Source organism: Salvelinus fontinalis, chromosome 38 (assembly GCF_029448725.1).
Source record: "Salvelinus fontinalis isolate EN_2023a chromosome 38, ASM2944872v1, whole genome shotgun sequence".
Classification (NCBI taxonomy): Eukaryota; Metazoa; Chordata; class Actinopteri; order Salmoniformes; family Salmonidae; genus Salvelinus; species Salvelinus fontinalis.
Genome location: NC_074702.1, coordinates 9759779 through 9779321, shown reverse-complemented (window position 1 = coordinate 9779321; position 19543 = coordinate 9759779). Strand labels below are relative to the sequence as shown.

The window sequence follows — 19543 nt, the reverse complement described above, 5'->3', positions numbered from 1 at the left end:
ACACATTGGGATTTAACTCATCTTTATTTCCACGTCTCATATAATTTCCCATTGAGGGAAGAAACTGAGTATCAAAGAGATGATGTGGACAGGGCCAGATGATAACCATTTGTGTGCATGTGCTTATGTGCGTGGCCTGATCTGTGTGTGTGTGGTTTGTATATACTGTATGTATATGTGTTTAATGTGTTTCTCTCTGTGTATCCAGGTGGTTCCACAGGGATATCTCTGGCTTGGATGCTGAGTCTGTTTTGAAGAGCCGGGGCGTCCATGGCAGCTTCCTGGCCCGACCCAGCAGAAAGAACCAGGGAGACTTCTCTCTCTCTGTCAGGTAGGAATACACTCTCTTTCTTTGTCCTTCTCTTTCTCTGTCAGCTAGGATATCCTCTACCTCTCTCTCTCTCTCTCTCTCTCCATCAGCTAGGACATCCTCCATCTCTTTCTCCTCCTTTCTCTCCATCAGGTGGAGATACACTCCATCTCTTTCTCTCCTTCTTTGTCTCTCCTTCTCTCCTTCGCTCAACCTACAGTGCCTTCGTAAAGTATTCAAATCCCATGACTTTTTCCACATTTTGTTGTGTTACAAAGTGTGATTAAAATGTATTTAATTGTAATTTTTGGTCAACGATCTACACAAAATAATCTGGGATATCAAAGTGGAAGAACATTTTCGTAAAAATGTGTAAAAAAATAATATGAAAAGTAAAACACTAATACACTGTATCTTGATTAGATAAGTATTCAACCCCCTGAGTCAAATTCATAATTACAGCTGTGAGTCTTTCTGGGTAAGTCTCTAAGAGCTTTCCACACCTGGATTGTGCAACATTTTTGTGCAAAATTCTTCAAGCTCTGTCATATTGGTTGTTGATCATTGCTAGACAACCATTTTTAGGTTTTGCCATAGATTATCAAGCAGAATTAAGTCAAAACTGTAACTAGGCCACTCAGGAACATTCATTGTCTTTTTGGTAAGCAACTTTAGTGTAGATTTGGTCTTGTATTTTAGGTTTTTGAAAGCTGAATTAATCTCCCAGTGTGTAGTAGAAAGCAGACTGAACCAGGCATTCCTCTAGGATTTTGCCTGTGCTTAGCTCCATTCCATTTCTTTTTTATCCTGAAAAACTCCCCAGTACATAACGATTACAAGCATACCCATAACATGATGCAGCCCCCACTATGCTTGAAAATATGGTTCTCATTGGATTTGCCCCAAACATAACACTACATTTTCAGCACAAAACGTGAATTGCTTAGCCACATTTTTTGCAGTATTACTTTATTTAGTGCCTTGTTGCAAATATTTTTTTTATGTATAGGCTTCCTTGTTTTCACTCTGTCAATTAGTTTAGTATTGTGGAGTAACTACAATGTTGTTGAGCCATCCTCCGTTTTCTCCTATCACAACCATTAAACTCTATAACTGTCTTAAAGTCACCATTGGCCTCATGGTGAAATCCCTCCTCTCTGGCAACTGAGTTAGGAAGGACACATGTATCTTTGTAGTGACTGGGTGTATTGATACACCATCCAAAGTGGAATTAATAACTTCACAATGCTCAAAGGGATATTCAATGTCTGCTTTTTATATTTTACCCATCTAGCAGTAAGTGCCCTTCTTTGCGAGGCATTGGAAAACCTCCCTGGTCTTTGTGGTTGAATCTGTGTTTGAAATTCACTGCTCGACTGAGGGACCTTACAGATAATTGTATGTGTGGGGTACAGAGATGAGGTAGTCATTCAAAAATCATGTTAAACACTATTATTGAGTCCATGCAACTTATTATGTGAATTGGTAAGCACATTTTACTCCTGAACTTATTAAGGCTTGCCATAACAAAGAAGTTTAATACTTATTGACTCAAGACATTTCAGCTGTTTATTTGTAATTAATTTGTCAAACATTTGAAAAACATAATTCCACTTTGACATTATGGGGTATTGTGTGTATTCCAGTGACCAACAAAATCAAAATTTTATCAATTTGAATTTCAGGATCTAACAACAAAATGTGGAAAAAGTCCAGGTGTGTGAATACTTTCTGAAGGCACTGTATGTTAACCTACAGCATTTCACTACACCTGCAATAACATCTGCTAAAAATGTGTATGTGACCAATAACATTTGATTTGATTTGAAAATGTAATTTGATCAAATTTGATTTAAGTATATCATCTCTCCTCACTTGTCCTTTCCTCTCCTTTTCTTGTCCTCTGTCAGGTACAGATACACTGCATCTCTCTTTTGCTACTTTAAAACATTTATTTTACTTAAAACTAGTTTAGGTGGAATTGTCTACTGTCACTGACTGGCCCATGAATGTCCCCTCTCCCCTGATCTTTGACCCCAGGGTGGGTGAGCTGGTGACCCACATCCGTATACAAAACACAGGGGACTTCTACGACCTGTATGGAGGGGAGAAGTTTGCCACGCTGTCCGAGCTGGTGGAGTACTACACTGCAGAGAACGGGATCCTGCAGGACAAAGACGGCACCATCATCGAGCTTAAATACCCCTTCAACTGCTCTGACCCCACCACCGAGAGGTCAGTGCACTCTAACCTTTAACCTTTACCCTTTACCCCTAACCCTTAATTCCACCAGAGTCAGTCAGTCAAGTCCGTGTACTCTTGCCTCAAATCTTTTACCCTTAACTCTGCTTTCACTGTTCTGCTGAATTTCGTTGCATGTTTATCAATATGAAGCAGATCATATAAAATGCTCCTGAGACATCCAGACATTTTGTAATTTCATACTTTCTTCATCTAAACGCTTTATGTTGAGGATCATAAAGCTTTCAGAAGGAAAGGTCATTCTATGGCCTTTACTTTGAGGAGTGCGTGCGTGCGTGCGTGCGTGTGTGTGTGTGTGCGTGCATGTGTGTGTAAATCCCTCATGTTCTACCCTCACTGCCCCTCCTTTCCCCGCTCTATTTTCTCTCTCTCTCACTGTCAGTTTAACTTCCCTTTCTTGCTGTGGTTGGAAACTTTAGGTTTTGACACATTTGAAAACAGTGACCAGACCCTCAATACCTTCCTCTCTCCTAACCTCCATCTCACTCTTGCTCTGTTTCAGTCTTTCTGATCTCTTTCTCGATACCCATATCACAGGTACTGCTGTGATGGTATGCTTTATAGTCTAATTTTAATACATAGGTGTCATTCTATGATGTTTATGCCTCTGTAACTGTCTCACTCATCATTATTCACAATCCATTCATGATTATCCGTTATCATGGTAGCATCCAAATTAATGTAGAAGTATTTAGAAACATACATTATTTACCATTAATTTCTATTGGGCACAAAATAATCTGAAACAACCAAAACAAACTGAAAATGCATCCAAAAAGTTAGTAGAGTCACAAGCTAGATGTAGTCATTGTGGGCTAGGAATATGGAGCCAAATATTTGGGGGGACTATGGGGGGGGGGGGGGGGGGGGATATGGGGTGAGGAAGGGGCGGGGTTGGTGATATGGGGTGAGGAAGAAGAGGGGGGTAGTTTGTGTGGGCTCAGGCTATAAATATCATGCTGTCTTGAGCCACGAAATCTTGTCATCAGAATTTTCCGACCGCAAAGCAGGAAGTTCAGATGAAGAAATCGAGAACTGCCCCTAAATTTAAACAGCAGGCAGCACTCAGAGACGATCCCCATACCAATGAGTGTAAACTCCCCCAGACACACAGACGCATGCACGCAAACACACACTCACACACACTATACTCGCAGGACAGAAATACCTTGCATAAACCCACATACAGTGCATCTGTACAGGCCGTAAATACACATTAGTTACCAAAATGTCCTCAAACGTTTATTAAAGTCCTCTACCAAGTCTTCTTTCCATTCTCACGAAACACAGTCACAGTACATTATATTTACACTCACTTTCGCTGTCTGTCCGGTAGCACTGAACAAGCTGCAAACCATACTTTTACAGAATAGTACTATACAGCCCTGTTATAACACACTGGCTTCTGCTTTATGAGCTGCTTATTACAACCATGATTAGCTAAATCAGATGTGTTAGAGCAGGGCTGGAGCAAAAGCCTGTACACATAGCAGCTCTCCAGTAGGAGGGTTGGCCAGCCCTGGTGTAGGGCATAGTGATGTTTCCATTAGAGCTTCATTGACCCCTTCTCTGTCATACACCATACAGGTGGTATCACGGACACCTGTCAGGCCCCAACGCAGAGAAGTTGCTATGGGAACGGGACGAGCCGGGCACCTTCCTGGTGCGGGAGTCTCTGTCCAAACCTGGAGACTTTGTTCTGTCTGTTCTGACTGAGGAGAAGAGCAAATCAACCAGCGGAGGGAGGAGGGTCTCACACATCAAGATCATGTGCCAGGTGTGTGTGTGTGTGTGTGTGTTTGTGTGTGTGTGTGTGTGTGTGTGTGTGTGTGTGTGTGTGTGTGTGTGTGTGTGTGTGTGTGTGTGTGTGTGTGTGTGTGTGTGTGTGTGTGTGTGTGTGTGTGTGTGTGTGTGTGTGTGTGTGTGTGTGTGTGTGCGTGCATGAGTGTGTGCGAGCATGTGAGAGTGTTCGTGTGTTTTTCTCTCTCTAACTCACATTCACACATTCACTCACGATCACTAATGTAATTCACATTGTAATCTTTGCTATAGTTTTTCCCATATGTGAGTACATCTTGTTATGAAACCAGACCAATTTTCAGTTTCCCCAAAATGTTAATTCTTATGCAAAGAATGACCATCCTGCTTCCAACATCTAGGAGAAAACCTGACAAACATCAAACACACCACCACTACTGTCTCAGCACAGAAACAGTTATGCAAAGTCCAGTCAATATGAACATGGGGGTTTGAGTTTGATAGATATCACTGTCCACATCCTGGTTACAAAAGTATGCCAAGCGGTTATGTTTTAATTAGTTAGTTATGTATTTAATTTGGACCCTTAGGTGATGTGTGAAAATGTGTATACGATTCCAATAACATACATGAGAATTGGTATTCACAATTAATTACTTTATAATCATGTGTGTACAGTAACTACCACTATAAATAAATATAGCATAGTTATTTCCGATTGCAGAGCTAGACTGTAACTAACTGCATTCATCCCCAAACCTCCTTTTCGTAGATTCAACATTATTAGCAGCACCATCATGGTTAGGTTATTTTTAGCTGTGGTTCATCTCATTGCAGACATGAGGCGGATTTGAATGAGAGGCATTGTAGGGCTGGAGTCTGAAGAATTCAGGGTCAGAAGATTATCACAGAGGTCATTGAGTCATGGCACAGGCCCTACCAGGAGCAAGCATCAGGTGCATTTCTTAATAGCTAACCGGAAGTACATTAAAGATATTTTCCGGTACTTTTGAACCAGTGGTTCTTAAAGTAGCGCCCACGAGCCAAAAGTGGTCCCTGAAAATTGCATACTATGTCACAAATGGGCAGATATGTTCACCTCTCTCTCCCCCTTTCTGATTTTCTCTATTTTTACATATTTTTGATATTGAATGCTATCAGATCTTCAACCAAGACCTAATATTAGATTAAGGAAACCTGAGTTTACAAATTAGAAAGCAAATTGAACCTTATTTCATTTATTTAATTGACATAGTTATGCAACACCCTTACACTCAATAACTGGTTGTGCCACCTTTAGCTGCAATGACTGCAACCAAATGCTTCCTGTAGTTGTTGATCAGTCTCACATTGCTGTGGAGGAATTTTGGCCCACTCTTGCATGCAGAACTACTTTAACTCAGCAACATTTGTGGGTTTTCAAGGATGAACTGCTCGTTTCAAGTCCTGTCACAACATCCAAATTGAGATTTGGTCTGGACTTTGACTAGGCCATTTCAAAACTTCAAATTTGGTGCTTTTTAGCCATTGTCATGTAGACTTGATTGTTTGTATTGGATCATTGTCTTGCTGCATGACCCAGCTGCGCTTCAGCTCACAGACGGATGGCCTGACATTCTCCAGTAGAATTCTCTGATACAGAGCAGAATTGATGGTTCCTTCTATTAAGGCAATTGGTCCAGGTCCTGAGGCAGCAAAGCATCCCCAAACCATCACACTACCACCACCATGCTTGACTGTTGGTATGAGGTTCTTGCTGTAGAATGCAGTGTTTGGTTTTCGCCAGGCATAATGGGACCCATGTTGTCATATATTTATATAAATAGAATGACCGGTACACGGTGGGAGGCACAGAGATGTTTGACACCCTGGCTGACCTGATGGAGCACTACAAACGCAAAGGCATCGAGGAGATGTCTGGAACCTGGGTGCACCTCAAACAGGTAAAGACTTACAGGACTTACAGTTGTAACCCCATACAGGTCACAAAGTCACCGTGAGTGTTGCAGTCAAGTTACAACCTTACACAGGTCGGAGATACGGTATCTTATAATGGGTTAAAGATCACCTGAATGACAAGATAGAGCCATATCCGAACAAATCTTGACTTCTTCTCCTCTCCTCTTTCCTGTCCACTCCATCCTTCTCTCCTTCAGCCCTACTTCTCCACCAGAGTGAATGCAGCAGACATTGACAGCAGAGTGAGGCTGCTGGACCAGACGGCTGAGAGAGAGAACGAGGGAGACAAGAAGAGCAAAGCAGGATTCTGGGAGGAGTTTGATGTAAGTCGATGAAGTTTTTGATGGAAGGAAGATGTGCTGTTTTGAACAACCCTTCTTATCCTCTTCCTCTCTTTACTCAACCTGCTCTCAGAGCATTTCAGATTATTATGGATGTCAATTCCAGACACTCCATTTAGTATGATATGTTAAGTTTCTTATTTTATGTATTCATTTGTGGATGACCATCACCCATTTTATATGATATGTTATGAATTACAATTCTTATTATATGTTACAAATTTGCAAAACCTACTACATGTTCCGAATTTAAAAAAAGTATGATATGTTATGAATTCTAGCAAGGTGGCTAACGTTAACTGCTTGGCTAATTTTAGCTAGGCTTGGGGTTAGGGTTAAGCTTAGGGTTAAGTTTAGGAGTTAGGTTAAAGGATTAAGGTTAAGGTTTAGGGGAAGGGTTAGCTAACATGCTAAGTAGTTGCAAAGTAGCAAAAAATTTGTAAGTATTTGAAAAGTAGCTAAAATGCTAAAGTTGTCCGTGATGAGATTCAAACTAGCCGCCTTGGGTTGCTAAGTGTTCGCGTTATACACCCACGGATCCACCCCGAACAACCCCCCTACTTTTGTTTTGCCTTAAGTAACAATCTATCTTATGTTACCAAACCAAACGTAACATATACTAATTTGATTGTCTCGGATTTACATTTACTATGTTATGTCTAGTCTATGAGAACAGGATGCTTTACTCTACTGTAGGTTTTCTGAGGCCTAATTTCTTACATGCTGACCACACCAGCATTGCAAAATAAATGTACAAATACATGTTATTCAATCATTGCATCGAAACTGCTCGCTCGCGGCAACGAGCGTCTGCGTAGCCAGGTGCTAAAATGGAACTTGGTTATATTTGTGACGCTTGACGAGCTGCAAATCCAATCTCTCCCATCTCCTCATTGGTTTTTAGGAGCATATACCCATGTAGGTGATTGAAAAATTAACTGAGGTCCACACTCCAGTCCAGTTGGTGGTGGTAATGCACCTCAAAGTTGGTTAGCACCTGCCATATAAAGTCCAAAGAAGAAGCCTGAAGGAGGAGAGATTACTGGAAACTAACTCTGTTTACCCTTTTTATCTGTGGATTAATTGTCAGAGTAGAGGACCTTGTGCATTTCAGGTAAAATAACAACCAAATGTTTATATCCCAGGACAAATTAGCCAGCAACAGCAAGCTATCTAGCTAAATTGCCATGAAGGTTTAAGGCTTTTCGACCTGTCCCCAAATGAATATAGCTGGTTCAGAGTTCCTTTTGATATTTCAACCTGCGTGTCCTGATCTCGTCTGGTGTGGATGGACAAGATCAACATGCGCGCCCGGTGTAGTCAGCATGAAACTGTGTCTGTGTTTGATGCTTTAGTTGGTCATATAAGCTGTGTATGTAATGTGCCTTTACTCTTGTGCAACATGGTGAAATATGTTCCGTTAGACAAGTCAAAGTGAGAGTGTTGCAAGGAAAAACTATAATCAAATGGTTAAAGGTCTCACTACTACAGCCATAGGAAATAAACTGCAAGAACCAGAACCACATTTTTACTACCACCATGTGGTAGCATGTGGTACTGCTATTTGAGGTCTCAATTGTCTAATCTCAGAAACCCACAACTTAAACCTTGCATAATTGCGTTAGATGCTAAATAGTCTGGCCACGAGAGATTCGAAATTGTCTAACATTAATCCCAATCTGCTTTAACAGTACATTAAAAATAACTTTTCAAATGGTAAAGAAAATATGGGTAACGAATGTACATTATCTGTATGTTCATAAAGCATACATAACACATCCATGATCACATAATAAACATGCCATATTTATAGAGCATTCGTGAATGTATTCATAGTAATACAGTATGTCAGTATTCCACAAATACTGGGAATGGGGATTCGCATGTCTTTAAACATTAACTCATTCTTCTGAAGGTATTCCTGAAAAGATTTTGAGTTGTCACAGCTGGGTTGAGTGAATCTATGTTTGGGATTTTTACAGTCAATCCCTTCCCTCAAGACTGTGAGGTTAGGCCAGGGGTTGGGTTACTCTGGTCCTGGAGTACACATGCAGGCTTTTGTTCTAGCCCAGTGAAATAGTAAACACTGTATGTATGTGTAACCCCAATCCTTTAGACCAATTAGAGTTCACCTGAGCTGACACAGGCTAACAGGCAGGATGAGAGGGGATGATGATGCTGATTAGGAACCTCACTGAAATTCCCCTCATAACCAGGGGACTGGATGAGCACTAGCAGCAGCTTCCACCAGGGGTCAGGGGTCAGGACAGGTTATAAGGCAATACAGGTTGTACACACAATACCCCATAATGACATAGCAAAAACATTTTTTGTGTGCAAATGTATTACAAATAAAAAAACGTATCACATTTACATAAGTATTCAGATCCTTTACTCAGTACTTTGTTGAAGTACCTTTGGCAGCGATTACAGCCTCGAGTCTTCTTGTATGACGCTACAAGCGTGGCACACCTGTATTTGGGGAGTTTCTCCCATTCTTCTCTGCAGATCCTCTCAAGGTCTGTCAGGTTGGATAGGGAGCGTTGCTGCACAGCTATTTTCATGTCTCACTAGAGATGTTCGATTGCGTTCAAGTCTGGGCTCTGGCTGGGCCACTCAAGGCCATTCAGAGACTTGTCCTGAAGCCACTCCTGCGTTGTCTTGGCTGTGTGCTTAGGGTCATTGTGCTGTTGGAAGGTGAACCTTCACCCCAGTCTGAAGTCCTGAGTACTCTGGAGCAGGTTTTCACCAAGAATTTCTCTGTACTTTGCTCCGTTGATTTTTCCCTCGATCCTGACTAATCTCCCAGTCCCTGCCGCTGAAAAACATCCCCACAGCATGATGCTGCCACTACCATGCTTCACCGTAGGGATGGTGCCAGGTTTCCTCCAGAAGTGACACTTGGCATTCAGGCCTTAAAGTTCAATCTTGGTTTCATCTGACCAGAAAATCTTGTTTCTTATGGTCTGAGAGTCTTTAGGTGCCTTTTGGTAAACTCCAAGCGGGCTGTCATTTGCCTTTTACTGAGGAGTGGCTTCCGTCTGGCCACTCTACCATGAAGGCCTGATTGGTGGAGTGCTGCAGAGATGGTTGTCCTTCTGGAAGGTTCTCCCATCTCCACAGAGGAACTCTGGATCTCTGTTAGAGTGACCATCGGGTTCTTGGTCACCTCCCTGACCAAGGCCCTTCACCCCCGTTTGCTCAGTTATGCCGGGCGGCCAGCTCTAGGAAGAATCTTGGTGATTCAAACTTCTTCTATTTAAGAATGATAGAGGCCACTGTGTTCTTGGGGACGTTCAATGCTGCAGAAATGTTTTAGTACCCTTCCCCAGATCTGTGCCTCGACACAATCCTGTCTCGAAGCTCTATGGACAATTCCTTCAATCCCATCGCTTGGTTTTTGCTCTGACATGCACTGTCAACTGTGGGACCTTATATAGACAGGTGTGTGCCTTTCCAAATCATGTCCAATCAATTGAATTTACCGCAGTTGGACTCCAATCAAGTTGTAGAAACATCTCAAGAATAATCATTGGAAACAGGATGCACCTGAGCTCAATTTTCGAGTCTCATAGCAAAAGGTCTGAATACATATGTAAATACGATATTTCTGTTTATTATCTGTAATAAATTTGTTTATTATAGATAATAAACAGTTTTTGCTTTGTCTTTATGGGGTATTGTGTGTAGATTGAGTATTTTTTATTTATTTAATCAATTTCAGAATAAGGCTCTAACATAACAAAATGTGGAAAAAGTCAAGGGGTCTGAATACTTTCCGAATGTACTATATTTATCCCGGGAAAAGGGAGTGGTTTTGTGCGGTAAATCACTGTAAATCTCGGTATACGAGTTCCAGCCATTCAACCCTACTATAGATACAGTGGTTACCGTCAAAGATACTGTGAGCTAACTTGGATGTGAGTTAGATAGTGATCTATCTGGTGGGGTATGAACTTAAACGCTCTCTCCAACGTTAACCAAAAAGTATAATTTCTGGCTAAGAAAATCAAGATTTCTTGGTACTAGTACCTCTTGGTATAGTAGTTCTCTCTAGGACATCAAGAACTAGACCTCTCATAATCAGATAGTCAGGATTACTTCAAGCTACCATCCAATAGTCAGGATTACTCTCAAACTCCTATCCTGCAGTCAAGATCACACCCAAGCTCCTATCCTGTAGTCAGGATCACACCCAAGCTCCCATCGTGCAGTCAGGATCACACCCAAGCTCCTATCCTGTAGTCAGGATCACACCCAAGCTCCCATCGTGCAGTCAGGATCACACCCAAGCTCCTCTCCTGTAGTCAGGATCACACCCAAGCTCCCATCGTGCAGTCAGGATCACACCCAAGCTCCTCTCCTGTAGTCAGGATCACACCCAAGCTCCTATCCTGTAGTCAGGATCACACACAAGCTCCCATCATGTAGTCAGGATCACACCCAAGCTCCCATCATGCAGTCAGGATCACACCCAAGCTCCTCTCCTGTAGTCAGGATCACACCCAAGCTCCTATCCTGTAGTCAGGATCACACCCAAGCTCCTATCCTGTAGTCAGGATCACACCCAAGCTCCTCTCCTGTAGTCAGGATCACACCCAAGCTCCTATCCTGTAGTCAGGATCACACCCAAGCTCCCATCGTGCAGTCAGGATCACACCCAAGCTCCTATCCTGTAGTCAGGATCACACCCAAGCTCCCATCGTGCAGTCAGGATCACACCCAAGCTCCTCTCCTGTAGTCAGGATCACACCCAAGCTCCCATCGTGCAGTCAGGATCACACCCAAGCTCCTCTCCTGTAGTCAGGATCACACCCAAGCTCCTATCCTGTAGTCAGGATCACACACAAGCTCCCATCATGTAGTCAGGATCACACCCAAGCTCCCATCATGCAGTCAGGATCACACCCAAGCTCCTCTCCTGTAGTCAGGATCACACCCAAGCTCCTATCCTGTAGTCAGGATCACACCCAAGCTCCTATCCTGTAGTCAGGATCACACCCAAGCTCCTCTCCTGTAGTCAGGATCACACCCAAGCTCCTATCCTGTAGTCAGGATCACACCCAAGCTCCCATCATGTAGTCAGGATCACAACCAAGCTCCCATCATGTAGTCAGGATCACAACCAAGCTCCCATCATGTAGTCAGGATCACACCCAAGCTCCCATCATGTAGTCAGGATCACAACCAAGCTCCCATCATGTAGTCAGGATCACACCCAAGCTCCTATCCTGCAGACAGGATCACACCCAAGCTCCTCTCCTGTAGTCAGGATCACACCCAAGCTCCCATCATGTAGTCAGGATCACACCCAAGCTCCCATCATGTAGTCAGGATCACAACCAAGCTCCCATCATGTAGTCAGGATCACACCCAAGCTCCCATCATGTAGTCAGGATCACACCCAAGCTCCCATCATGTAGTCAGGATAGACAAGAGACTCGTCCGAGATTCCTAAAGACTGGAAAGCTGCCGCGGTCATCCCCCTCTTCAAAGGGGGAGACACTCTAGACCCAAACTGTTACAGACCTATACCCATCCTGCCCTGCCTTTCAAAAGTCTTTGAAAGCCAAGTTAACAAACAGATCACTGACCATTTTGAATCCCACCGTACCATCTCCGCTGTGCAATCCGGTATCCGAGCTGGTCACGGGTGCTGCTCAGCCACGCTCAAGGTACTAAATGATATCATAACCGCCATCGATAAAAGACAGTACTGCGCAGCCGTCTTCATCGACCTGGCCAAGGCTTTCGACTCTGTCAATCACCGTATTCTTATCGGCAGACTCAACAGCCTTGGTTTCAAATGACTGCCTCGCCTGGTTCACCAACAACTTCTCAGATAGAGTTCAGTGTGTCAAATCGAATGGCCTGTAGTCCGGACCTTTGGCAGTCTCTATTGGGGTACCACAGGTTTCAATTCTTGGGCCGACTCTTTTCTCTGTATATATCAATGATGTTGCTCTTGCTGCGGGTGATTCCTTGATCCACCTCTACGCAGACAACACCATTCTGTATACATCTGGCCCTTCTTTGGACACTGTGTTAACTAACCTCCAGACGAGCTTCAATGCCATACAACACTCCTTCCGTGGCCTCCAACTGCTCTTAAATGCAAGTAAAACTAAATGCATGCTCTTCAACCGATCGCTGCCAACACCCGCCCGCCTGACTAGCATCACTACTCTGGACGGTTCGGACTTAGAATATGTGGACAACTACAAATACCTAGGTGTCTGGCTAGACTGTAAACTCTCCTTCCAGACTAATATTAAGCATCTCCAATCCAAAATTACATCTAGAATCGGCTTCCTATTTCGCAACAAAGCCTCCTTCACTCATGCTGCCAAACATACCCTCGTAAAACTGACTATCCTACTGATCCTCGACTTCGGCAATGTCATTTACAAAATAGCCTCCAACACTCTACTCAGCAAACTGAATGCAGTCTATCACAGTGCCATCCATTTTGTTACCAAAGCCCCATATACCACCCACCACTGCGACCAGTATACTCTCGTCTGCTGGCCCTCGCTACATATTCGTCGCCAGACCCACCGGCTCCAGGTCATCTATAAGTATTTTCTAGGTAAAGCTCCGCCTTATCTCAGCTCACTGGTCACCATAACAACACCCACCCGTAGCACGCGCTCCAGCAGGTATATCTCACTGGTCATCCACAAAGCCAACACCCACTTTGGCCGCCTTTCCTTCCAGTTCTCTGTTGCCAATGGCTGGAACGAATTGCAAAGACCACTGAAGTTGGAGACTTATATCTCCCTCAGTAACTTTAAGCATCAGCTATCTGAGCAGCTTACTGATTGCTGCAGCTGTACACAGTCCATCTGTAAATAGCCCACCCAACTACCTACCTCATCCCCATATTGTTTTTATTTACTTTTTTGCTCTTTTGCACACCAGTATTTCTACTTGCACATCATCATCTGCACATCTATCACTTCAGTGTTAATTTGCTAAATTGTAATTACTTCGCCACTATGGCCTATTTATTGCCTTACCTCCTTACTCCATTTGCACACACGGTATATAGATTTTTCTATTGTGTGATTGACTGTACTTTTGTTTATCCTATCTGTAACTCTGTGTTGTTTTTTGTCGCACTGCTTTGCATTATCTTGGCCAGGTCGCAGTTGTAAATGAGAACGTGTTCTCAACTGTCCTACCTGGTTAAATAAAGGTGAAATAAAAAATAAATAAAAACACCCTCTAGTACTCCACTAGAGGGAGCTCTACTGACTTTATTCCCTGTAGATTCAAGAGCTCCATGGGGAAAAACTATTTCCTCTAGTCCAGTGGTTCCCAAACTGTGGGTTCGACATGGGGGGGCGTGGGGTCCCCCCGAAAAAACATTAATATATATATATATATTTTTTTTTTGAACTCAGTCCTGTTTCAAAATTCCTCTTGAAAGTTGTAATAGTAGAATGCACAAGGTGCAATTTCGAAATTGGGTAGCGCATCATCAGTTCCTCTTGTCGTGTCAGTTATTGCAGACCTTAGAGCTTAGAGCTATATGTCAGAAATGTCCAGATCAACTAGCCCATGTCAGATGTTTTTTTAATTTCGTTTTATTAGCCCATAGATATTGTTGTAATTGTTTTTGTCACTCAAATATCACATAAATATACAGTGTAGAATGCAAGAAAATTTGCTTTAAAACTGCTACATTTTCTTTGTACCCCATGACAAAAGGTGTAGAACTTCAGGATATAAGCTTTAAACCTGCAAAATTCTCTTGAACAGTTTGTGTCATGAACAGTGCTTGTGCCCATAGAAATAGACGTGGTGTGCGCGCGGGGCCCGGGATGTTCCCCAATGCTGGAAGGGGGGCCCAGAGTGAAAAAGTTTGGGAACCCCTGCTTTAGTCTGTGGCAGTACTGTGGAACAAATTAAACACTTGTTAATATGGGGGCGGCAGGTAGCCTAGTAGTTAGAGTGTTGGACTAGTAACCTGAAGGTTGCAATATTCAATCTCCGAAATGACAAGGTAAAAATCTGTCATTCTGCCCCTGAACAAGGCAGTTAACCCACTGTTCCTAGGCTGTCATTGAAAATAAGAATTTGTTCAAAACTGACTTGCCTAGTTAAATAAAGGTAAAAACATTTTTAAATTTTTTATTTGAGAATAGCTTTAAGGTGTCACTTAAAAATGGTTGAGAAATGTCATGGCTGTTTGAGGGTATTTCTATTTTCAAGAAGTGACCCATTTAAAGGCCCCTCTATACTGTTGGTTAAGTAATTGAATGCTTGTTGATGTTTTTAAAATTGTATTGAGCTTACAATGACTATCCTTCTCTTTCTCTCCTTCTCTCTCTTTCTTGTTCTTTTCAGGCCCTTCAAAAGCAGGAGACAAAGGTGAAGAAGAGCAGAGAAGAAGGGATGAGACCAGAAAACAAAAGCAAAAACCGATATAAGAACATCCTTCCCTGTAAGAGCATCTACTTCTGAAGTGCAATGATATAGCCTCTTATCTTTTACACATCTTCTTTACATTTTCTCTTCCATTTATATTATCTCTGTCTGATACATCCCCTCATCTCTCTCTCACATCCTTCCATCTCTACACTCATCCTATTCTCCTTCCAGTTGATGAGACCAGGGTCATTCTGTCATCTGGAGACCCCAATATCATTGGCTCAGATTACATCAATGGCAACTATGTGACAGTAAGTACATGTTATGTCACCTTGTAGTCTCAACATCAAATGATAAACCACTGTTATGAATCCATAACAAGTCTAAACATGAATATGTTTTAATTAATATGATCAAAGACTATAATTGCAATGGGCTTTGTCTCCATGTAGACAATATTTGACATATTTTACTAACTTTCTCCATCTCTCTGTAGAATAAGCTGCAGGAGTCCGGTGACCCGAAGGTATACATTGCCTGTCAGGGCTGCCTTGCAACAACTGTTAATGATTTCTGGCAGATGGTGTGGCAAGAGAGGACAAGTGTCATCGTCATGACAACCAGGGAGGTCGAGAAGGGACGGGTTAGTAACTTTTACAGAGAATTTGAAAGCATTTTCTTTTGCATTGTATGATTTTAATATTATAACATAGTATAAACTACCCATCTCATTTTCCTCAAACAATTTCTCCATGTTTGTTTATGCAGAATAAATGCGTGCCATACTGGCCAGAAATGCAGGGCTCCAAAGAGGTGGGGCCGTATGTGGTCACTTGTGTCTCTGAGAGAGATGCCACTGACTACAAGATCAGGGTTATGGAGATCTCCCCTCTGGATCAGGTAGGTACCACCTGCTGGCTCCACTCATCATCACCTCTTCTACCTCTGTTACCACTGTCATCATTGTTTTCTCTGTCATCACTGTAGTCACTGTTACCTCCGCCATCACTATCATCACTACCATCATTGTCATTACTGTTAACACTTTTTCCTCTGTCATCACTGTTATCGCTATCATCACTATCACTGTCACCACTGTTACCGTTATCTTCACTGTCATCACTGTTACCATTGTCACCATTGCATCACTGTTACCGTTATCATCACTGTCATCTCTGTCGTCACTGTTACCATTATCATCACTGTCATTACTGTTACCTCAGTCATCACTGCAGTCACAGATTAGCTGAGTTAACAGTATTACTCATGTCTCTCCTCTTTGTCTCTTTCCTCTCTCCTCCTCACCTCCTCGTCTGTCCTAGTCGGATTCGGTCCGTACTATCTGGCACTACCAGTACCTGAGCTGGCCCGACCATGGAGTTCCCGAGGAGCCAGGAGGGGTGCTCAGCTTCCTCACTCAGGTCAACTCAAAACAGGCCGAGTTCGCCAACGCCGGGCCAATGATCATCCACTGCAGGTATATTCTAGCTATCTTCCAGCTGTAAACTTGGTATATTCCAGTTGTATTCAGGAAGATAAGTGTCAGTTCTATCCATTCTCCATTGTCTAGAATACATGATAAGAATTTCAGATTATGTTGTTTTTCCAGGATTAAGATTAGTTGTTAAGAATAGTTGCGGTACTCAGCATTTTAAGTCAATTGACAGTTTATCCTATAGGAATCTTGTGATATCAAGAATAGGGAGGGTTCTTGTAGTCTTGTATGTTGTTGGTCCCGTGACTATTTGTTATGTAAGCAGACATAAGTACAGCACAATAGTGTATAGAGTGTTTACAAGGCTGTTGCAGTACAGTTTAATGACAAAAACTATTTCCTTTGCTTCTTTACACTGAAAGACATCCATAGGGACAAAGTTCTTCTCCAATCCACTGGTCTTTATAATATAACCAAACTGTCACAGTCACGTGTGTGTAAAGTGGTCATCCCCTGGCTGAGACATCTGTTAGTGTGACAACATGACAAATCCCTCTCCATTTGTCCATGAACACTTTACACCTCCGATCACAGAATGACTTAGATGATCAATACTGCTTTAGAAAATCTGTTTCAATACAGTTCATTCTTTTCAGTGAATTGCATTGAGTCCAATCACATTGTAGTGTACTGCCAGTTGTCCCTCCAACCACTCTGTTTGTGTTGTGTTTCTGTGTAGTGCTGGAATAGGCCGAACTGGCACCATTGTGGTGATCGACATGATCATCGAGACCATCGACACTAAAGGTGAGTCTCTTTCATTACCAAAGTTCCTGCATTTCTTCACATCTTCATGATTTATACTGTATTTTATTATGGCTCTTTTGTCCCATGATCCTTGTAATGCCTGTCATCACTGTAGAATGACACTGTTTTTTTGTTGATTGTGATTCTAACTTCCTGGTTGTCCATAGGTCTGGACTGTGACATAGACATCCAGAAGAGCATCCAGATGGTGCGAGACCAGCGGTCAGGCATGGTGCAGACTGAGGCCCAGTACAAGTTCATCTACCTGGCCGTCTCTGAGTACATAGAGGCATCCAAGACCTACAACAAGGTGAGGGAGAGGGGGGGGGGGGGGGGGTTGCAATAGAAGGGAGAGGAATATGGGTAATATGGAATCAAATATATATTGTTCTCCTCTCCCAAGTGCACTGGCTACAGTATATGTCTATTGACAAACTGTGTTGAAAAACCACATTCCAGAAAATAACAACAACAAGACAGCAGAGAGACTCAGATATCAGCTGACACAGTGTCAATATATACTTTCCACTGTTGTTGTGCATGTTCTTCTGTTCTCCAGACAGATGTCTTATCAGACACTGCTTTGTAAAATATGAACATTGACAAAGGTTGAAATTGTTTACGAAAATTGCTAATGTTCTGGGAAATTGTTAATAAGACTATGACTTAATTCTGCACATTGACTCACCTTATACCACCCATCATGTCTAACACTCACTGTCCTCTTCTCCCCTTTCTAGGGAGCTGAGACAGAGTATGGAAATCTGCAGTTCAAACACCAGCCTGCCAGCCGCAAGGTCTCCAAGTGAGTTTGTACAGTGTGTGTCTGTGCACATACATTACATTTTACATTACATTTAAGTCATTTAGCAGACGCTCTTATCCAGAGCAACTTACAAATTGGTGCATTCACCTTATGACATCCAGTGGAACAGCCACTTTACAATAGTGCATCTAAATCTTTTAAGGGGGGGGGGGGGGGCAGAAGGATTGCTTTATCCTATCCTAGGTATTCCTTGAAGAGGTGGGGTTTCAGGTGTCTCCGGAAGGTGGTGATTGACTCCACTGTCCTGGCGTCGTGAGGGAGTTTGTTCCACCATTGGGGTGCCAGAGCAGCGAACAGTTTTGACTGGGCTGAGCGGGAACTGTACTTCCTCAGTGGTAGGGAGGCGAGCAGGCCAGAGGTGGATGAACGCAGTGCCCTTGTTTGGGTGTAGGGCCTGATCAGAGCCTGAAGGTACTGAGGTGCCGTTCCCCTCACAGCTCCGTAGGCAAGCACCATGGTCTTGTAGCGGATGCGAGCTTCAACTGGAAGCCAGTGGAGAGAGCGGAGGAGCGGGGTGACGTGAGAGAACTTGGGAAGGTTGAACACCAGACGGGCTGCGGCGTTCTGGATGAGTTGTAGGGGTTTAATGGCACAGGCAGGGAGCCCAGCCAACAGCGAGTTGCAGTAATCCAGACGGGAGATGACAAGTGCCTGGATTAGGACCTGCGTCGCTTCCTGTGTGAGGCAGGGTCGTACTCTGCGGATGTTGTAGAGCATGAACCTACAGGAACGGGCCACCGCCTTGATGTTAGCTGAGAACGACAGGGTGTTGTCTAGGATCACGCCAAGGTTCTTAGCGCTCTGGGAGGAGGACACAATGGAGTTGTCAACCGTGATGGCGAGATCATGGAACGGGCAGTCCTTCCCCGGGAGGAAGAGCAGCTCCGTCTTGCCGAGGTTCAGCTTGAGGTGGTGATCCGTCATCCACACTGATATGTCTGCCAGACATGCAGAGAGGCGATTCGCCACCTGGTCATCAGAAGGGGGAAAGGAGAAGATTAATTGTGTGTCGTCTGCATAGCAATGATAGGAGAGACCATATGAGGTTATGACAGAGCCAAGTGACTTGGTGTATAGCGAGAATAGGAGAGGGCCTAGAACAGAGCCCTGGGGGACACCAGTGGTGAGAGCATGTGGTGAGGAGACAGATTCTCGCCACGCCACCTGGTAGGAGCGACCTGTCAGGTAGGACGCAATCCAAGCGTGGGCCGCGCCGGAGATGCCCAACTCTGAGAGGGTGGAGAGGAGGATCTGATGGTTCACAGTATCGAAGGCAGCCGATAGGTCTAGAAGGATGAGAGCAGAGGAGAGAGAGTTAGCTTTAGCAGTGCGGAGCGCCTCCGTGATACAGAGAAGAGCAGTCTCAGTTGAGTGACTAGTCTTGAAACCTGACTGATTTGGATCAAGAAGGTCATTCTGAGAGAGATAGCAGGAGAGCTGGCCAAGGACGGCACGTTCAAGAGTTTTGG

At 43.4% G+C, this 19543-nt stretch overlaps 1 protein-coding gene across 5 annotated transcripts in view; it reads left to right on the top strand.

The window, feature by feature from the left end:
- Positions 1–19543, top strand: part of LOC129837502 (tyrosine-protein phosphatase non-receptor type 6-like) — a 32776-nt gene that overhangs the window by 6164 nt on the left and 7069 nt on the right. For all 5 annotated transcript variants that reach the window (XM_055903723.1, XM_055903727.1, XM_055903725.1 and 2 more), the window contains 13 exons: positions 209–331; positions 2351–2545; positions 4160–4349; positions 6157–6273; positions 6487–6612; positions 14983–15079; positions 15238–15317; positions 15503–15649; positions 15775–15906; positions 16329–16483; positions 17181–17248; positions 17416–17558; positions 17989–18053. In XM_055903723.1, the coding sequence (XP_055759698.1) occupies positions 209–331; positions 2351–2545; positions 4160–4349; positions 6157–6273; positions 6487–6612; positions 14983–15079; positions 15238–15317; positions 15503–15649; positions 15775–15906; positions 16329–16483; positions 17181–17248; positions 17416–17558; positions 17989–18053 (1638 nt within the window). The remainder of the gene's footprint in view (positions 1–208; positions 332–2350; positions 2546–4159; positions 4350–6156; positions 6274–6486; positions 6613–14982; positions 15080–15237; positions 15318–15502; positions 15650–15774; positions 15907–16328; positions 16484–17180; positions 17249–17415; positions 17559–17988; positions 18054–19543) is intronic.